Consider the following 21,815-nt stretch of genomic DNA (forward strand, 5'->3'; position numbering starts at 1 on the left):
CTATATATAATATTGATCTATATTCTGCTCTTCAACATACACTATAACAATCAGATTATTCATTAACGGAAAAAAAACACTTAAATGCATATTTTATACCTATCTAGTGTTACCTTTATAAGAGTAGCTTTAAAATATTCTGGCATATGCATTAATGGTCCATTAATGCACTTCTCAGGAGATTGAAGTCATTTGGTCTTCAATGTTTCATAGCTTATAGTTCACTTGAGAGTTAGATTAATTTCATTTTCATATGCCATTTTTGGTCCATGTATTCCTACAGTTCATTTAATCAAGCCAGTTTTTAGGAAGGAAACAATGTTGAAAAGTACAAAATCAAAAAATATGTTTAAAATTTATCTAAATGGACTAAGATTAAAAATATTATCTTTGGTAAACTTTTCTGTGAATTTATATGCCAGAAAAAAAGAATGTACCCTGAATCCCTGCTGTTACAGGAAGGGACCTACGTTCTCACATAAAGAACTTTGAAAGAAGGAATAGAAAAGGCGATGATCTAAATTTGGCTACTATACAACAATTTGGCCTTACTCTACAGCATTATGTAATATATTAGGACATAAAAGTTGCCAGAATTCTAGAAATCGTCATTAGTAATTGTCTTTTCCTTCTCCCCCCTATTCAATGGAAATTGAATCCTATTAAATCTTCTTTCCACATATCTTCTGTACCTGTTCAGCCCTCTCTGTCTCCACTGGACCTTCCTCCGTTCAGACAACTCTTCGTCATCTTCCTGGACTGAATTCTCTTCTTACTGATACTCTGTTCCAGTCGTGACCCCTTCAGTTCATCTTTCCCTCAGCTGCAATGGCTTTTGGACCAGTTCTCCCCCTTCCACGGCAACCCTAGTCCATGCCAGCTGCATCTCCTGCCTGTGTTATTGCAACAGCCTCCTCCTAACCGGGCTCCCTCTTCCACTTCTGCGTAACGCTGCTCATATCATCTCACTGCTTAAAACCCTTCAGTGACCTCTCATTTCAATTATATTGACATCTAGACTCCTTGCCATGACCTACAAGCTCCTTTATGATCTGCCCATGCTTTTGACTTCATCTCTTTCAGCTTTTCCCTGGTTCAAAATCACTAGTCACACTGGCTTTCTTTCTAAACCGCAAACCACTAGACGCCTTGCCATCTCAAAGCCTTTGCTTAAAATGTTCTTCACATAATCTTCCGAATGACTTCTTCCTTCTCATCAATCAGATACCTATCCAAATGACCCTCTTAAAAGGCCTTCTCTGAGTACTAAAATCTTCTCCCCTTAGCACTCTCCATCTTACTAGCATATTCTACTTCTTTCCTGAAATTATTAATATCTTGGATAATAATGTGAGCTCTGGGCTGTCTGCCGTGGTTTGAACATTCGCTCTTTCAACTACTGGTTGCTGACCTTGAGCAAGTTGTTTAATCTCTATTTCTTCTTCTGTAAAACAGGAGGATAATACCTCATAAGATTGCTGAATTAAATGACTTAAAGCTAACATTTGTGGAAAAATGCCTAGGTAGTCATTGTTATTAGTTATACGTGGAGTATAATCAATTCTAAAATGTATCTCTTTAAATGCAGCTCTGTTTCGTTTGTCTGCTTCTGTAACCCTAGCATTAGAACAAAGTCTGGTCCTCAACAGTAGGTCCTCAATAAATGTGTGACCTGTGTTACCTGACTAGTGACCTACAAAGGGCAGCTCTGATCAAGCAAATACAAATTCTAAATGTTTTTAAACAATGTGGAAAAAATTACCGTGACATGCTGTCGTTAGCTCCAGTTCAAAAATTTTAAACGCCAAATAATCTGCACTTGAACAGAAAATTTCAGTTACTGAGATTTGGGCACATGGGAAGTCTCAAGTCCTAGAAAGGAGAATCAGCACGAAGCAGATCACAGTTGAGAACTTGACCTCTCCCCATGAGATTGGTGTTAGGGACAAAGACACCGGATCCAGATAGAAATGAGAGTTTTATCCAGGTTAGTGGGGTCAGAACTAGAGACAAGTCTCCTAGCGGTGGCCTAGTGACGTCGAGAGCGCCAACCAGGTAGCTTCCTTGGGGGGGGATGGGTCTAACGCCTTCCAGTGGTTAGGATTGGCTCAAAAATGGGACAGAACCTGCCCTGCAAATGAGAAGCACTAGATCACATTAGTATTTAGTGCCTCTGTCTTGGCCTCTGCTGGAGAAGTGGGAAACAGGAAAAAAAGTCAGAGGCAGACCGTAATTAGTCTTCTTAAAGGTTGTTCACATAAATAGAATATATTTCAGATTTAGCTAAAATCAACAACATCCCATTTTTGTTTTGGTGCTAAGATCTTCATATTAAGATTATGTACCATATATTGACTTTTTCTGCATATTAGTAGGAAATCCTATCTAGGTAAAACACATTCTCATAGACCACGACGTGGAAGGGACATTGAGGCATCTTACTTTCCGCAAATAAATAATCTTATGTCAGAGTATAATAGACATGCATGCAAGGGAATTCAATCTGTCTTTCCACAATTTCCACATTATCAGTTTATGTCTGAACACTGTTCACTGTGTTTGTAAACCACAACAAGTGTTATGAGATACTGTATTTGGCTTTCTGGTAGGCTTTTTTTTTTTTTTTGGCTGTAGCATCTGTTCAGAGTGTCAGAGTACAAATTTAGAAACATATATATATAGCCAGCCCCGTCATCTTTCCACAAACAGATTTGCTTTAAGAATCTCATGTAAAGCTACGCTAGTTGGAGGATCTTTCCACATAAAATACATAGAGGTATGTGTCTGATCCTTCTAAAAGACTTGGCATATAAACAAAATATGAAGCTGGATTATGTAAGGACTCTAATACCAATAGCTATATTACATAAAGCTTTGCATGTTATGAAAACTTAGTGTATTCTCAAGAAATTACTCCCTATGCTCTATAACATATTTTCATGTATTGAAAAAGTTATGCTATTAAATTTTAAGTTCTTTAAATTATAAGTTATTAAAAGATTTATTACTAAGTCCTGATTTTAGTTGACATAATTCATAGCTACTTTTATACACATTACTAATGAAAAATCTTGATTTATTAAATCAGATGTGTGAATTGCTGCATCTAATTTTAGAAGAGGTTTTTGTATTTTTACTGAACACATTTGATAGATGTGACAGTTGTTGCTCGAATATTTCTGATTAATGAGGCCCTTAGAGTTAAGGCTGTTTATGCAATTTCATTTGAAATTTATTATAAGTAGTTGTCCACAGATGATTGTAATTACATGGATTACTCCCAGTGATTTTTAAATTCACTTTTTAAAAAAAAAACTTTTTTCCAAGAAAAATAAAGATTAAAATGTTGAGTTGAATCATCATATTTGTTCAATTGAGAATTCTCTTCTCCATTCTCTAGTTTTTATCAAAGGAGCCCACTCTTATCTCTCTAACACCTTCTTCTTCCCTCACCTCTTTCTGCTCTCAAATCTCTTTTTCCCTCTGGTATTCCTGGCCATTAGGTCTAGTTCAAGATCATGCCCTCCTCTTCATTCCCAGAAGTGAGTAGAAACTATGTAAAGGGTATATATTAATAGGAAAAAAGCCTGTTCCTTTAGCAGTGCTGAGCCTTTCTCTCTCCAACTCAGCCGGAAGTGCAGGTACAGCATCCAAAGGAAAAGAAGCATGAAAACGTTCCGAACACTGTTTAGGAATTGCCCACTAGAACTAGAAAATAGGTTTCAGGGCTTTGTTTTTGTTTGGGGGAACAGGGAGGCTGTTAGCAAACTTGAAAGCTGTAGGAAAATCAAACTTAAATAGTATTACTGTTGTCAGCCATTTGCTTTATAGTCTTGCTATAAGAGTGTGTGTATGTATATGTGTGTGTGTGTGTATGTTTGCGTGTGCGCACATCCTTAAAGTGAAGAACTGACATTGCTTAAGGGAAAACCTAGATGTGTACCAAATTTTAAACTTTTTCTCTTAAACTGCTAAGTATAAGATATTTGGGGAAGAACGTTAATTCTTTCAGATCAATTAAAGTCAATTTAGTCAAAGTCATGGTCCAGAGTGTGAAAATTTCAGAAGTAGTTGAAGATAATGCATTTTGCAAATGACTTTCCAGCATGTCTTTCCACATCCTTCCCTCAATACTTAATTTACCCCTTCAAAGAATACCTTGTTCTCCCATAGGAATTCAGTCATAACCATATCATCAATTAATCTTTGTAAATGTCTCAAAAGAAGTTGCATTAACTCATGAACTTAGTAAAAAAAAAAAAAAAAAAAAAATCTCTTATTTTTCAGGATGTCAAACTTGGGGCAATTTGACTCCGATTTTTATCAATCTAATTATACCATTGATAATCAGGAGCAGAGTTGTAATGATTCTAATGCCCATGGAAATCTCTATGGATCTGGAAAGTAAGTACTTTATCTTGCTCTCATTTTAAAAAGTCTTAATATTATGGCAAGGGGTTCTGGGTAGGGAGGTTTCCTTGGGAGAAGTCAAAGTTTATCTCAGCATATCTCAGTAAAGTCCCCAAGAAAAAAATGTCACCAAAGGGCAGAGAAGTTAATCCAGTTCTCCATCGATGCCTCTTATCACCTCGGGCCCAGGCTGAGCAAATGACTTGTCTCCTCTTTTCAAAATATCACTTAACAGGGAGTCTGAATACAACTCCTGGGCAGGCAAGAAAGCGTTTTCTTTTTCCCTGAGATTTTCCAGGACACTGCTTGAGAAATAGATTTCATTTAATTTCGTAAACATTTATTGAATGCCTGCTTACATGACAGAAATTAAGAAGATAAAGATGAAATCCACAGTCTTTTTCCTCACAAAATACATGATTTTATGCTAAGGAATTGGGCAATTAAATATGCAATTATGATATAGCGTGAATAGTGTGCTATCATGGAATCAAGGTAAACATTTCAAAATACGTTAATTATTTACAATGAAAATTTTACTTGAGATGAAAATAAAATGATTAAGAATTTAGTACTTGTCATTTTCTAGTAGCAAAATATAGCATTTAGAGTAAAAAGAATTTGGTTCAAATTCTGGCTCTAGTAGATATTGTCTTTGTGATATTGGAAAGATTTCTCTGACTGTTTTAGTCTGAAAAATAAGGACATTAATAATACCTACTTCATCAATTGTAACAGAAAACAATTGTGATAGTGTGTAGGAAAGTATGTTTTAAAGTAAGACCATTATGTGAGTAACAAAATAGCCAAATGAGGAAAGCTCATAATTATATAATATCAGGTTGATGGCCTTGCCTGCTTTAGATGCTCAGTATTTAAATCCAGGTCCTGGTTTGGATGCAGTAACCTTTAAATTCCAATCCACACCGTAAGTGTCAGGAATTAGGAAAGGGCACGTTAGCTGTGGTCGTTTTATGAGGTCCATAAAAGATGGATTCAGGTCAGTGATTTACTAGTGTACATCAAAGGACCTGCAGAGATATGATCTTTTATTCATACCATGAATACTTCGATTAAAATATACCCCAAATAAGAAAAAGATGCTCATCATCCTGATAAAAGACATAGGGATCCAGAGAGAGTTACAATCAATCATTCAGCTTCTGTGTCTCTGTCTCTGTCTCTTCCTCTCTCCTTCACTCTTCCCCTCCCCTCACCCCTGCTCCCGGTATATGGGGGCTTATTTTAAAAATTGTTTGGCTCGATGGAGCGCTGATCTGAAAGCTGATTGACTGCACTTACTAAGACAAGGAAGATACTTGTATTTAAAAACATTTCTTGTTCTGGAATGAACAAGGAGAAGCTTTCTCTTTAAAACAACAACAACAACAACAAAAACACACAACTATTCAGTAATTCAGATAGGGGATAATTTCCAGCCATCTATAGCTGGTTATATATAAATATATATAAATATAGCTAGGCTATATTTTCCCACTATATTTTTCCAATTTTTGAAACGGGAAACCTATTTATATTATTTGAAGGAAGAACTAGATATTGCTGCAGAAGTGTGAGGAAAACTGGAAAACTCCCTTTGAATGTTCTGGTAGCATTTTAATAGATCAACACTGAATCATCATCTTTTCTGAATCTTCAGACATGGTCTTCTAGTATTTCATAGCAATTTTGGGAAAAAGGCCTCAAACATGAGCATTGGGTTAGGTTATTTACAGAGGATTTTGGGTGAGACTTTGGACTAATGTCATTATTTTGTTATTGCATGGGTTTTGTTCATTGAGATGTATTAAATATTATAATCAAAGTGTACAAAGTCAAAGTTATAAGATAAAAAAGAGAATTTAAATTTAGATAGTTATCCAAGGTGAGCATAGTAATTTTAATACTTAAAGGATTTTGTGTTTCCCTTTATAGGACAAACTTTAAAATTTTCCTTACTTAAATAAGTGGTAAAGGAATTTCAATTTATGCTCTCATTATCATAAGGATGGTAGACGCCAAGCTCCTGATGGAGTTTTGCTAGATGAAGGAGCAAGATGGATGGAAGAAAGACGGGAAAGGATTTGACCAGTGATGAGCATGTATATATTCTTTTCTATTAAAAAATGTGTTTTTCTCTTTAGGGAGGACTGCGTCAAAGTAGCTACCCATATGAAGTCCCTCATTACAGAGGTTGCTTTGTAGGTACTAAGTGTGAAAGTTACGTTTCCTCAAGCCTAGTTAGTGCCACTGGGCATGAGTCAGGTGGGGCCAGGCTGGTGTATCAATGGCGTAGTCTAATTTAGACACTGGTCCATTGAATCATGATTATTTGCCCCTTTTATTCTTCTAGAATGGCTTACATTTTAAGAAATGCATATTAAGGGGGCTTTATCAACCAACAAGCCATTCAGATTCTTATTTATAGTTTTTTTCTACCAATACTTTTCATAGTGTGCCTGCTTGGCTGAAAAAAAATTAAGAACATAACAGATGGCTAAATGAATAATAACAGTAGGTAATCAGCATATGTTCTTGGACATTCAAAAAATATTACCCAGGTCCCTTCTCCTAATTAGCTTACAGAGAATTAGTGAATGATTAAGTTTTTTCATATCCTTCTCTCTCTCTCTCTCTCTCTCTCTCTCTCTGTCTCTCTCTCTCTCTGGCTTTCTTTTCCAAAATAGGTTATTTTCTTGGCCAGGCTTACTCATATAAAGGAGGTTGAATATGTTATTCTTAGATTTCATATTAAGATTGATGCTAGAAGAAAAGTATTAAAAGCCATTTTGCAAGTATTTTACCATAAAGAGATCAGGGAGAGTTCAAAGTTCAGAATCTCGTACTGTATATTTAGCTTAGCCCCACGGGCTTTGATGAAAGAAACCTAAACATATTAATGGACACCTCTTTATGTTTCTTCCCCTTCTTTCAGATAAAAACCATTTAAAATGAACAAATAACCTCACACATTCTCCCTTTTTCCTTCTTTTCTGGAGAACAAGAAGGTATTGACAAAGATTGTTGTTTTCCAACTTACTCATACAAATGGTAAAATAAAAAACAAAACCATGGTCAAGGAGGTATTGAAACATCATATTTTGGCAAAATGAAATGGCTCATTTCAAAAGAAGGACTCTAAAACCAGCTATAGAACACATGTAGCTAGACACAAAAGATAATTCCATTGGCAATAATTGTCTGGGAATGGCCAGAACTGGAAAATGTATTATTTCTTTACAGACTAATTCACAGTTAGTTTACGTATTTATTTTCTTCTGTGAATTGACGATACTATTAAAATTATGATTTTTACTCGCTGCTTCCACAGACTTACGGGGACACCACGGTTGGTGGTTGTCCCCGAAGATCAGTGAAAAAGCAGCGTGTGAGCAGAAAACCCCAGCCCAGAGTCCTGCTCCTGCAGTGTTATTGCGGGATCCTGGGCAAGTCCTTCAGTCTCTATGAACCTCTATTTCTCTTTCTGTAAAATGGGATTAAGAATACATTTTACCTTGTAGAGTATCAATAGAGAAAACACGAGGGGACGTGTCCAGCACACTGTACATGCTTAATTAATATTTGTTAGTATGGGTCATTTTCTAGAAGTCTTCCTATGACCAGTTATTTTACTCTTTTGGACTAAAGTCACATTTGGAACAAGTTATTTCTTTCACGGGTAAATATTCATAAAACTAGGCGAATTCATGAAAGAAAAATTGTAGTTTTCTTACTTGATGTATTATGATATTTTTTTCTTAGATGTGTAAATACGAGTATTTTTCTTTGTCTAGCCAACAAGTGGATGCGCAGCCTCAGCCTGCCTCGTTTGTTCCACCAGAAATGCTCATGTCACCAGATTACACGGGACAATTTTTTCAGCCAGCCTCCAGCTCGGATTATTATTCACAATCTTCTTACATTGGCAGTTTTGATGAAGAGCCTCCTTTGCTAGAAGATAAGTTAAGGAAGTGTTATTAATGTGTGTACAGCTCAAAGAATAATAGCAATAATTAGCAGTTAATGTGCACCGTCAGTATGTTGTGTACAGTGTTTTGTGTGTGATTATTTCACTTATAACAACAGTTTGCAAAACCAAGGCACTTAAACCGTTCGAAGTTTGTCACGTTTGTGTAGGGAAATTGGAAGTAGATTTGTGCTCTTGCTGTGATATTTCTGCAGTTATTAAATGTTGTTTCACTGTTTCTTAAATTTGGACACCCTGGCCATGTTTAGACAACAGCAAAGACATCTTTTGGCAGAGTGGTTATATCAAAGCAACCACCCTTCCCACCCCAGTTAATGAAGCACTTCAGAACAGCATATTTTATTTTCTGCTATGCTTGCCTGGGAGCAAAGGGGATAGCTTCTCAAATTAATATTTTTGTTGTTGTTGTTGACATGGAGACAAGCCATTTTTTTTACTTCCCTGATTCATACGAGCTCTCTCATCTCAGTTTGGCATGGGCAAGTGGAGAAGAATTCAAAATACTACAGAAAATTATATAATAGATCTACTGGCTCTTTAAAAGCCAGTTAAGTTTTTGGATCAATTATATTTAACTAGTTCATTCTATTTTGCCTCTACAATTGATAAACACCTGAAAGTCATAAGCTAGTCTTGTTAAAAATTTTTCTTGACTCCACCAACATCTCTGTTTTTTAAAAAGTAAACTATCAATTGTCTAATTATATTCAGTATAGAATTTGGGAAATATAGAAGCATATGAGTAAAAATATAAAAATCACTTCAAATCCTGTCTCCAAAACATGACTACTATTAATAATTTGATGTATTTCCTTGAGCCTTTATTCTATTTTCCTACAAATGTATATGTATATTATGTGTATATATACACACACATACATACTTAAAAATGAAATACTATTTTTCAATGAATGTGTACATATTTATGAGTACTTAAAAATGAAAATTGGATCATATTATGGATACAAAGATTTTTATTCATTTCAGTTACCTTGTATCATGAACAATTCTATGCCGTGCATTCCTTAAAGTCATTATATATTATTTGAAAACATGACTTATAATGGCTTCGTAATATTCTATCACATAAAAGAACCAAAATTTAAACACATCTTAATGGTTGTTTCTTATAATACATAATGCTTTGGTGAACATCGTAGTAAACAACCTGTGACCTGGAGAGAGGTCTTCAGGATTTATCTAGAACAGTGGGATTACTGAGTTAAAAGATACTTACACCATAAAACTGATTTCTGAAATGGGTATTCCACTCCACCCTCACGGAATATGAGATGTCTTTGTCAATATTTTAGGAAAAAAGAATACTTTTTATTTCTTGGTTACTGGAAAAGTTTGACCTTTTGTCATATGTTTATTGAATATATTCATTTCTTCCTACTTTTCATGTTTTTTGGGTCAGGTTTTCTATTGGAATCTAAACAGTTTTCCTTTTCTTGTTTATTTTTAGAGATATTTTTATAGTAAAAATATTTATTATCTGGAATATGAATTTCAAATATTTTTTTCCTAGCATGTGTTTATCATCTAATTTGTTTATAGGTCTTTGGGGGCATATAAAAAATTTAATACTTTTGTTTTAAACCCAGAATATTTTTCTTGCTAACTTTTCTTCTTTCCAATTGTTCTTTTGTTTAGACTCTTTCTCCAGCTCTCAATACTATTTATATCCCTTTATAGATTGTCAAATTTTTAACATTTTTTGTTTTATTTGTAAATTTTTGATTTGAGCATTGTTTTTAGCTTAATATGTGAAGTAAGGATTTAACTTTAATTTTTCCTTTACTGGTTAACCATTTTTTTTCCTGCACCATTTCTTCTTATCAGAAATGTCCCTATTGCTGTATTCTACACTCCATGCATCCTCCTCTACTGTCTCCTTAAATGTGAATAGAAAATAAACACCAGATTTTCCTTCACACTTTATGCAGCTCAGAGAGAATTTTCTAGATCTTTTTTTCTCTTTGTGATCATCTGTACCAAATAGAGAGCATAAGAGAGAGCACCTATAATATAATTTTGCATTTGGAATCTATGAAATATCTAGACTTTTGATCCAATGTGTTCTTCAGGCTAGGTGATTTGTGAAAGCCTCAAGCCTCACCTGTCTAAAGATATGAAACAGCTATAGTCAGGATTTCTATAAGGTAATAAAGAGCATTTGCTAGTTTTTATTGAGCACACATCAAATTGGCCTATAACATTATGAAGCTATAATTATGAACATTCCTTGCACAAAAGCATGTTATTTTGAAAATGTGCTAATTTATTTCTTAAGTGCTTTGTCATCTAAAATAGTTATTTGGTTTTATGTAAGAACAATAACTTCTGCGTTTGATAATATACAGTCAATATGTTAACGAATGCATCTTCAAAAATAATAGTCAATTCAAGTCTGTCAGACCATAAAAAATTACCAATATTTGGCATTTTGTATTTGTAGACTAGCCTGATGTTTATATATGAAAAGCCAAATGCCACAATTTACATAGAAAATAAAGATTTTAATTCATTTTTATAGCACATAGATCATATACTTTACTACCACTAGATGACAGCAAAACAATAAATTTTGCATTCAAATTTCACAGCAGTTTCATCTTCTTTTATTTTGTAAAATATAGTGTTATATTAGGATCTACAATTAATACATACCTATAATCTCATTCACATACCTTGTAATAAATTCAAAACCAAAATATTATGGAGCAATATTTTAGAAGAAAGCACATAAAATCTTTTTTCTTATGAAAATATTTAGTAGGTCTTATGCTCATTTATCGTTTCATGACTCAATGTTGAAACATGTGCAGAAGTTAATTACGCCATCAAATAAATGGTTAGAATCAGTAATGATGCTGCATAAACCATTTTTCATCTGAGTCTTTTTCAGAAATAATTATGCTTTTTGAGGAAAAAGGCATTTGGAATTTAAGACCACTTTATTGTGGTAAATGCTGAAAATCTATTGTTAGCATTAATGCCAAAATTGAAAATAAAGCTTGGAAACAACCTAAGCCTCAGGTGAAACTAATTTAAAATACAGCATTTCCCAATTTTTAAATTCTTATGCTATTTTAAAAATTATAGCATCCTAACCTTATTTTAAGCTTGGTGACCTGCTCATATTCTTCAAAGAGTGTGTTCATAAAGAAATATACAAACACAATGTGAAAATGAAGCATGAAACATGGAAGTTGAAATGGAAATTATTTTCTTACTATTAATTTAACTGGTCATTTTTTTTTTTTCTTTTTCAAGCTTGGAATAGCAAATGTCATCCTGGGCATGAAATGAGTAAAATACCCTTTCTCCCTTAGTTCAGACCAGTGTCTACATGACCCTCTGAGAATCTCTGGGTTTTTAGAGTAAGGCCCCTCTGTGTCAAAGGAATCATTAAAAGTGCATCTTGTATTCTGTGCACAGAATGTCAGTTATGCCAGGTCTTTTAAGCAGTACGTGCTGCTGTAAAAGAAGATGAGCTATGCCCTGCAGCTGACCAAAGAGGGTTGCTAAATCCTTGGAAGGGAAGTTGAATGACACATATAAATCAATTTAAGAAGCTAGCCCTTCCCACGGGAGAATTGGGCTCAATTAAAAAAATACAACTGTTATGAGATTAGATGCACATTGACCAAACCAGAACACTGTGATTAAAAGCATGCAATCTGGAGTCAGATTGTCCAATGTTGAAACCTAGATTTTCTATTACTAGCTCTATGACTTTGCATAAGTTACTTAACGTCTCAAAACCTCAACCACCTGATGCATAAAAAGGAAATAAACGAACAATACCAGCTTCACTGTGTGTGTTTAAGACCAATGCATGTAAATCTCGTAGGGCCCACAGTAAACACTTAGTAAAAGGTAGCTCTTTCTAGTTAAAATGTTTGTACTTATAGTTTAGCTTTAGTTCTTCCTAGCTTCCACCTCACCTGTATTGAAATTTAAAAATGATAGAAGGAGCGTAATCAGTTTGATTGCTAGTTAAGTTATACTCTTCTCTTTGTTCTCTTTTTCTACCCAAGATACCTCTTAGTTTATTTTTATAGGAGTGGTGAGAAAAGAAACCAATATGGTGTCAATAGTTATTTCCATGCTCAGTGGATGTCAAATGCCTGAGTGTTTTTCTTCATAAAAACATTGTAAGAGGAACAGAATCTAGCAGAGGGGTCTGTGAGGTGGCAGGCAGAATTCTTTGGAAAAGAAGCATAGGAGGAAAAAAATTAAAAACTTCTACATGAGTTTGGACTCATGGACACTGAGCCCCACTGATTGTGAATATTTTATTCTAACACTACCACTTATAAAAGGGAAAGTTTAACTTGTCTCAATAATTTAATCTTGGAATATACAGACTGAATCTCATAGTGCATTGACCTTATAAAAGTATAAGTGCATATTATGATTACTTTTATGTGCAGAAAGAGCTCTCCCCTTTTCTCCTCAGTGGACTTTCAGGCATTTAGCATTAAATTGCTCTTCTCATTAGGCATAGTGGTAGTAAAATCCAAGACTTGGATTAAGTATTATTAGTTTAGATAGTACTGCTAATTGAAAAATTATGCCATAGTTGATATGACAAGATTTCAGAAGTGTTAGCAGTTGCAAATATGGAAAGAGGAAATATCTAAATGGGTGATGGGATGAGGCTTTTGGTATATTAGCTACAATTTTATCTTTGACTGCATATCGTCAATTTCCCAATTTTTAACTCCATTTTAAGCATGCATTTGCTACATAGATCAGGAAACTTTTTCTTTTATGGAATATTTCTCTAAAATATTTAGTTTATATCACTGTTTGGCAATAAAAACTTTTTTTAGTTTGTTTTTTAAGGGTTACTATATGTTACAGAACTTTAGATTCTATGTAAGATAGAACATAAAACTTCAGAAGGCATAATAGGACAATAAGATTAAAATGCTAAGTACATTAATGAAATAGTTAACCTTTAATTAAAGAATATAACATTTATATTTCTCTATGTTTATATTACTCTCTTTGTTTTTCTTTTTGCAGAACTCGGAATCAATTTTGATCACATATGGCAAAAAACCTTGACGGTGTTAAACCCAATGAAACCAGCAGATGGCAGCATTATGAACGAAACGGATCTCACTGGCCCCGTCCTGTTTTGCGTCGCTCTGGGAGCCACCCTGCTGCTGGTAAGCGCCAGATTTTAACGCTGGTCATTTCCAGGGTCAATTTTGACAGGGCTATCTTTGTAAATGCAGAAGAAAGTATGTTGCTTTATATAGTGAAAATGGTTTAATACATGACTCAACTTTTCCAGTGAGAGAGAATATTTAATCAAACCACAGGGACAAAAAGAAGCTACTATCATGTATTACAACTAATAAAAATGTAAATTTAAATAGAATTTCAGAAATCAAACCACCAAGTCAAATTTTCCCCAAAGCAAGAGATCATTTATGTCTTTCTTGTTATTAAGAAAGACTGTCAGGCTGGAATAGTTGAAAGAAAACATGGATTTGGGAACTATAAGCTCTAAATTTTATTTCTTGATTTCTGGGCGATTTCTATTGTGACACTGAACAAGTCACCTCTCTTCCTTTTTGGTCATCATTTTCTTGGCTGTGGTCTATCCCAATAGTACTTCTAATATCTTGTGAAGTAGGAGATGAGTCTCCTTGTTTCTGAATAAATTATGAATTGTTTATGAATAAATTAATAAGTTATTTATGAATAAAACAATTTGCAATAACCTATAATTTGTTTACTCAATCTATATATTTCCTCTATAATTTTAGTTTTCTGCTTTTTATGAAGGCATTTGTTCCCCTAACTTCACCATAGACCTTCTGTATGGGCCCCTTTCATTCTTTACACCTGGAAACAACGATATTAAGAGTCATCAAAAGGTAAAGAAAAACATGTTTCCACCTAAGTCAAGTTTAGAAAACATTCTAACTCATAACTTAAACAAAAAGGAAGAAGAGAAAAATAAATGAGGAAAGGTCTTGGATTTTACAGTAAGGCAGGAATAGTAATACATTAGAAACAAGACGGAAATGGTCAATTCAGTCTGAATTCAAAGTATAGTTTCATTAAGGCACAAAGAGCTAAACTTGGCAGGGGAAATAATTTAGAAAATTAAAGATGCTAGGAACTTTTAAAATAACTTAAAATAACTATTTAACCCTCTTCCCCCCGCTTGCTGCTATACACTTCCCATGAAAATAATTTTCCCTTAATGTAGCTATCATTTTTAAAAGTAGTTATAAAATGCATTTGCAACTAAATAAATTTCACTTTTCATTTATTAATTATATATTATCAATCAAAATACTGATAGCAGTCTAGTTTCTGCATGGCACTATGTCCAATAATCACATCATATACATCCTCTACAAACGTATTTAATGATAATATCTTATTTCTTTGTACCACAGCAAATGTAAATACTCTGTAAATCAAATACTGTATCTACTACAGTTTTAATTTAGTGTCTAACCTCCCTTCTTCTGTCTTTGCCACAGTAATTTGATAATCTTAAATTAACCTGCTAAGGCCATGTGAATTAATCAAATAGTCAGAAACAATCAATTTAATATATGAACTCATCTTTCTTTTTCAAGTCATTTGTAATATAACAGTTGTTTTTCTGTAGAAAAATATTACAGTTAGCATTCCTTAAAGGATAGCATTAATCCCACTAAAATCTCTCTTTGATGTATAATGTTAGCTGGAATTATTTAAATATCCTCTCTTATGTTTTAAATGCAAAACATTATAGGCAAAAAAAATCTTAAGTGGAAGTGAGAAAATTGGATCTACCCTAACTTTTCCACTGGCTGTGATCTTGAACCTTTGGTTTCATATTTATAGGCCCTCACTTTATTTTCTTCAAGGCAAAAGGAGTTTATTTGAGTGGTTCTTATGGTTCCTTTGAGTTCTAAAATTATGGAGAATGAGTGAAAATACCAATTTTCTGAATCTTTTTATGCAAACAGTTTCACTTCGATTTTACCATTAGATGTGGTAACTTTAGAATGGATTATGATAAATATAGAGCAATAAGGAGCCCCTCCCCCCAAAAAACCTCCAACTGCATATTAATTGAAGATTTAGTTCAGAATTCATTTGATGCTAGGTTAACTCTGCCCTAGATATCTAGAATTAAAATATAAAGGGTGATTTTATAGGCTGATACAGGAATTATACTAGAGAAAGCAAAACTAAATCCAGAACCAATATACAAATCTGTTCACTATCTCCAGATATGTGACATTCATAGTTATATACTCAGTCATTTTTATAATTTATGTTGATGTAAGGACCCGATACTTTTTAGTGGGCTTTCTTCAGGTTGAAGGAGACAAACCAAAGAAAACAGCGTCAAACACTAAACACAAGCTTTAGTTTTACTTATTCTTTCCCCCCAAATTATTTTCAACTCTGACATCAAGATCTAGCACCTCTTATATTATCCTGGATAGAGACTGAGCTCATCCTTTGAAGTGAGGTATCACAAGGATGGAAAAACAAGCACCACATGTACTCACCATCAAATTGGTACTAACTCATCAACACTAAGGTGCTCACATGGTAGTAATACTCACTGGGTGCTGATCAGGTGTGGGGGTGGGGGGTAAACCCACAGCCAATGGAAACGGGGCACACCGTGTGGGGGACTGATATGCTTGTAGCCCTGGCTTGGGTGAGGCAAACGCATTTCATGTAATCAAAATGTTTATACCCCCATAATATCCTGAATTTAAAAAAAATAAATAAAGAATACAACTGGTTTAAAGCAATTGTTCCATGTAACTTTTCTGGTAGGGCTAAGAATGTGATCTGGAAAAACAATATCCATGACCAATATAAAAAAGCATAATCAGAAGAATACTAAGTATTTTAAAGTAACATGTGGTATTTAGGGAGGGCTGAAAACTTTTGAGGTTAAAAAAATGGAATATTTGTTTCTATTTCAGTTATAAGCTCTTGTTAGACTTTGAAACAAATTTTTAAAATAGCAGTGATGCAGGTCAAATAAAATTACAACTTAAATTGGACAAATCGGCAAGAGGAAGCCATGAAGAGAGAGGTCTATAATGGATCAGGAAAGGCACAATTTTACTATTAGTACCAAATTAGTTTCATCCACCCCCTATTTGCCATACTGCATTTATAAAACTTCCTTTTAGGGCCAGAAGATACAGTTATGTGTCCTTTGGGTGTAAGGAAATTACACTACAACATTACAATGAGCTCTGTCTTAGAATTATCCCATCCAAGTAAAATATTAAGTAGAATGTTTCCGTAATACATGAAAGTAATTCGAAATTGTTACCATTTTCCTGCTAGAGGAAACCTAACCACTAGGGCAGTGCATAACTGATAGCATGCCCATAATTAGCATTATTTCCTCAAATAGGTATAAGAATACAAAAGATTTAATGAGAACTTATCAGTGGCCAATGCTGGAGAGAATTCTATCAGCGTAGGCCATCGATATTTTATGAAAAACTTAGTAGCGACCAACCTCTCTAACACAGAGGAAGAAGAATTCAGAATACGTGGACAATTTTTAACAATAAAATGGTTGTAACATTCTCTATTATCCTAATTAATAATTGCAGGATATGTATCTCTAAAGAACTTCATGGATAACCACCACAGAGAAGGAAAAATGACAGCTAAAAAGCTCTCGCTATGAATCAACTTACCAGATCCTTCATTGCTTTTGCATGATTCCCCTGAAAACCAGAGTCAGCCTATTCAACCTCTATCTAGAAGTTATAACCAACTTAATGTAAACACAAAAAAATAAATGCATTATTTACTGGAGTTTTGGCATTCTCAGGTAGCAAACATTAAAAAATCTCCCGTTGAATTAATATCAATGCTACGCTGTGACTGTCCCTGCATGAATTCGTGGGGAGTCCTACTCCCTAGTGCCTTGGAAATGATGGCTATTTTTGAGTCCTCCTTAGAAGCTTAGTGGTGTACTCTGAAGACTGCTAACTTCCTTTAACAACACCCCTTTTATGATTCATTACCAGTTGGTTTATATAAATCAGCTTTGCATAAGGCGCTGTCAATCAGCCTGGCCTAGGCATTATGAAGAACAGAAGGATTCTGTGGTCAAATAAGTTTGGCATGTGCTGACTTAAATGTGGTTAAATAAATCCCATTATTTTAGGACTTGTTAGTGCTTGTGTTAATGTTACAGATCCGAATTTTAGAGCCAGGATGTTGGGTTCCATGCCCATCTCCACTGCTTAGCATTATATTACTTTGGGCAAGTTACTTCACCTGTGTGCACCTCAGTTTCCTCACGTGTAAAGTTGGTATAATAATGGTCTTTATCTCACAAAGTTGTTATATGGATTAAATACTATACGTAGGACACGTAGAATGGGACCTGACATAGTAAATCCTATAGATGTTTGCTCATTTTACTAATATGCCTTGTAAATCTCCAAGACTAACTTGGATGTTTTTTCATTCCTTTATTTGATCATGCAATGATTCATTAAATAGGGGCACAAAAGATAGCTTTACTTATGCCTTGTACTCCTAATAGACAATCTATGATACAAACCTAGCAATACTTCATCTTTTTTTGTAGCATGTTTGTTCCATCCCAAGTACAGTCAGGGATATTTGCTTTAGAATCTGAATTCATTTCATAAGCAGTGTTTTCTTTACAGGACCTCCAGTCTCCTGATGATAGTACTACAAGGATATGGGGCAGTGTTGAGCTGACTCTGAAATACCATCTGCTCTGCTGACATTCAGATTTCCTCTTGATGTCTGTGTGTTCAAACTGTTTTCTTCCTGTTGTTTTAGGCAGGAAAAGTTCAGTTTGGTTACGTGTACGGCATGAGCGCCCTTGGCTGCCTTGGGGTTTACGCCTTACTGAACTTGATGAGCTCTTCAGGGGTGTCGTACGGCTGTGTGGCGAGCGTGCTGGGTTACTGCCTGCTGCCCATGGTCATCCTGTCCAGCTGTGCCGTCTTCTTTTCACTGCAGTAAGTGACTGTGTGCTCTGACGTTGCGTGCACAACCATCGCCAAGGCTTGCCACCCTGGTGCAAAAGTTAAGTTCTTTCCCATCGTTTTGGTGGTGGAATTAAGGAAATAATGGCTATTAAAAGTTGCACACAGATTCAGAAAAGTAGGTCAGATTGGGCTCGGGTGCTAGTCCTATTTCAATGATTTAAAAAAATAAATTAAGCCAAGTTATCTTTAAAACTGGAACTTTTTTAAGCTGTCACGTTTTTCAGTGTGACCTATTGTCGTGTCAAATAACAACCACAGAAAATGCATTTGTTTGATTTTGGAAGAGTAAGCGCCTGGTGAACACTGACAAATTGCTTCTGCTCCAGGCATTCTGCCTCCCGGGCTAGAAGCAACGGTTCTTTCTCAGCTGGGCTCCTTGCAGTGCAGAACTCCCAGGAACTCTGAGGATATTAATGCCGGAGAACTTTGTAGCATATTTGCTCAGTCAACACATTTTTTTTCTTTTTCTCCCCTTGCTTAGGCAGTTAGTATTTGCAATTCAAAGCTATTAATAAGGGTACGGTAGATACAAATTTCTGTTGGGCAATTTCCCAGGGCTTATGCATATCACTACCACTTTGGTGATGAAAAGCAAGTGATTCCACAGTCCTTTGTCAACTGCCATGTTCTAAACCCACTTGGAAAAATATGCATTTGGCATCAGTGTTCATTCTTCTACAATTTCTTCTTGAATAATGCAAGTCTTAGATTATTAATGATACATTGGTGAGGCTATTATATAAAGAATTTAGCAATGCCAAAGATAAACATCTTAGGAAAGCTCTTAATGTTTTTGTTCAATGTAATCGTAAATAACTTTTTTATAACATTATTGAGAATGACCATAAATGCTTTTCTTGTTTTAATATGGTATCATTTTTAAAATAACATTCCTGATGAATAACTTAGAGCAAATTCTTTATCAGCAAGTAATCAGCACTTTAAAGAGAAGAATATGACGGGAAATAGATACGTTGAATGTGTGAACATAACGTGAGTTATAGGTATATTTACTGAGTCTTATCCACAGAAAAATCCCACATTTCATATGCTGTTTTCTTTAGTAAGCTGTTCCATTCACTCTGTTATTTAGCAAAGAAGTTTGGCATGTTAATACAGAGTTCAATACTATAACTTCTACTTTGCTTTTGCAAAAGAATACTATTATGATCTATGGTTTAAAAATTCTAAATTTTAAACACTGTTTCCAGCTAAGTTGAGATTTGGAGCATTCTAAATAACTTCAGAATAGTCAGAAATAGTAAGAAAATAAAAACTAGAACTTTTGAATTTGGGGAATCATTAGAAGTCTGGATTTTTTCATTGTGAAATTATAAAGGATGATCTCGAGGTGCTTTACATTAATATTAAAGGGGGAATAAACTATCTGACCCCTAAGACCATTAAATTGAAATTTACTGTATCATTCTAATTAATCAGATATAATTTTACATTTTTGTTCACAAAAATATGTACATTAAATCACTCTAGAAACTGTTCCTAATAGGTACTAATTAAACCGATAAATATGGCATTTATTGGATGCTTTTAAAAATATTTTTGGTTTACTGATAATCTAAGGCATTATAAGCTATACTGTACAGATTTTCACTTGTTTTGCTTCAGTGACATTATTAAAAGTAGGTATTTCTGTCACTCTCACAAATAGTAAACACAATTCCCGACTGCAGAGTCAAACCAGGACCAAGTGAGCTAGTGCAGTTGGATGGTGCAAACAGCAATGTGCTAGGAGTGCGGAGAGCTTGACCCAATGCCCGCTTTACCCAGCAAGTTCCTGCAGTGCTTTAACGCTGGGCACTAGGTATCTCCTGAGTTCTCCCCTAGCTCTTATGTCTTATTTTCCTACATAATGATTTTGCACGTAAGGAAAGAAACTGACTTTTCACTGTAGGTGCCCGTGCCTCGCTTCCTATTCCCACGGTGGCAACACTTGACCACCTGACTTGCCCATTCGTTCTTAAAGAACTGATCGCCTCCGCAGTTACTTTTTGAAGATACCAATTTGCACAAATCTATTCCAGTATCCTAAAAAATCCACACATACACATACAAAATAGAACTTCAGGGATGGGGTGGGAGGCCCCACATATATGTACTTTCCTAGTTCATGTGTTTCCTACTTGAGCCGTGTCGGGCTTTGCTATCTCGGACAAAAACCTAAGAAATGGATCTGGACGTAGTGGGGCCCGGTCACCCTACTGCAATGTAACTCCATTCACCTTTCTTATACTGTGGGCCAATTTTTGAAGAAAGCAGGAGAAAGGCGATCTGTGGCTATAAGGAAGAGAAGGCTCTGAACTTAGTATAGAAGGGAATTTCAGGAGTTGGGACTCGAATGTTGACAGATGAGAGTGACTGCTGGTGGTTCCTTCTGTTTTCACTAATTGAGGTTTTACCGAAGTATAAAATATTTAGCCTCCATGGTGAATTTGACTACAGAGTTTTCTAGCTGGCTGAGGTTTTTTTTTTTTTTTCCCATATGGTTCAGCATCTTCATTTTACAAATGGAGAAAGGAGTTATAAATATTGTACCAAGGACATTTCAGAGGCAGCTGTGACTCAGTAATCTCTTCTTCTCCTGGTGTAAGGCAATCATCTCTTGTGTCTTTGTTGCAGGGGCATCTTCGGAACCATGTCAGCCCTGGTCATCGTTGGCTGGTGCAGCCTCTCGGCTTCCAAGATCTTCATTTCGGCCTTGGACATGGAGGGACAGCAGCTTCTAATTGCCTACCCTTGTGCCTTGCTTTATGGGCTTTTTGCCCTTCTAATGGTTTTCTAAAGAATGTTTAAGGTGGCGTTTCAAGATTCTAATTTGTCTGCTGTTCAGATTATCTTGGAAATGTATTAACATTCAAATTTGGTGGTGTCATTTCTGTCTTACTGCTGTAGAGAATAATAAGCAGAGAGACAAAACAGCACTTAAGGATGGTTCTCTAATAGCCTATTGGTTTCAATGATGTTTTGCTTTTCAGTTTGGTGCATTAAAACATTTTAAGATACTTAAAATAAAAAGAGACATGGTTTCTGTACTGATGGACCCTACTTTTCTCAATAGATGTATTTCTGAGAAATTATAAGTAAATCAGATTACATGTTTACCGATTAAAGGAAATCTCTAGTAAGCCTTTTGAAAAACTTTCCTGACAGCTCAAGCTGTGTGCATGTGGTTAAAAACTGCACTGTTCAGCACCTTTGGAGACGTCAGGGGTATGTTATACAGGGTTTCTATTTACTCAAAAAGTCAGAGAACCTCCTGTCTTTCAATTCACTTACTTTAATAACTGTTGTTTGGTCTCATTTAGATAATGCGTTGACTCACTACTTTTTCAAGCCCTCCTGTCCTTCTT

General features: G+C 35.0%; 1 protein-coding gene across 1 annotated transcript; it reads left to right on the forward strand.

The window, feature by feature from the left end:
* The first annotated feature begins 4,288 nt into the window (after positions 1-4,288).
* Positions 4,289-21,247, forward strand: YIPF7 (Yip1 domain family member 7). The gene is given in 5 exon segments (XM_069457944.1): positions 4,289-4,404; positions 8,205-8,383; positions 13,439-13,584; positions 18,236-18,417; positions 21,085-21,247. Coding segments are annotated over 5 exon segments (786 nt in total).
* The last annotated feature ends 568 nt before the right edge of the window (positions 21,248-21,815 follow it).

The sequence above is a fragment of the Eulemur rufifrons genome, chromosome 24, assembly GCF_041146395.1.
Source record: "Eulemur rufifrons isolate Redbay chromosome 24, OSU_ERuf_1, whole genome shotgun sequence".
Taxonomy (NCBI): Eukaryota; Metazoa; Chordata; class Mammalia; order Primates; family Lemuridae; genus Eulemur; species Eulemur rufifrons.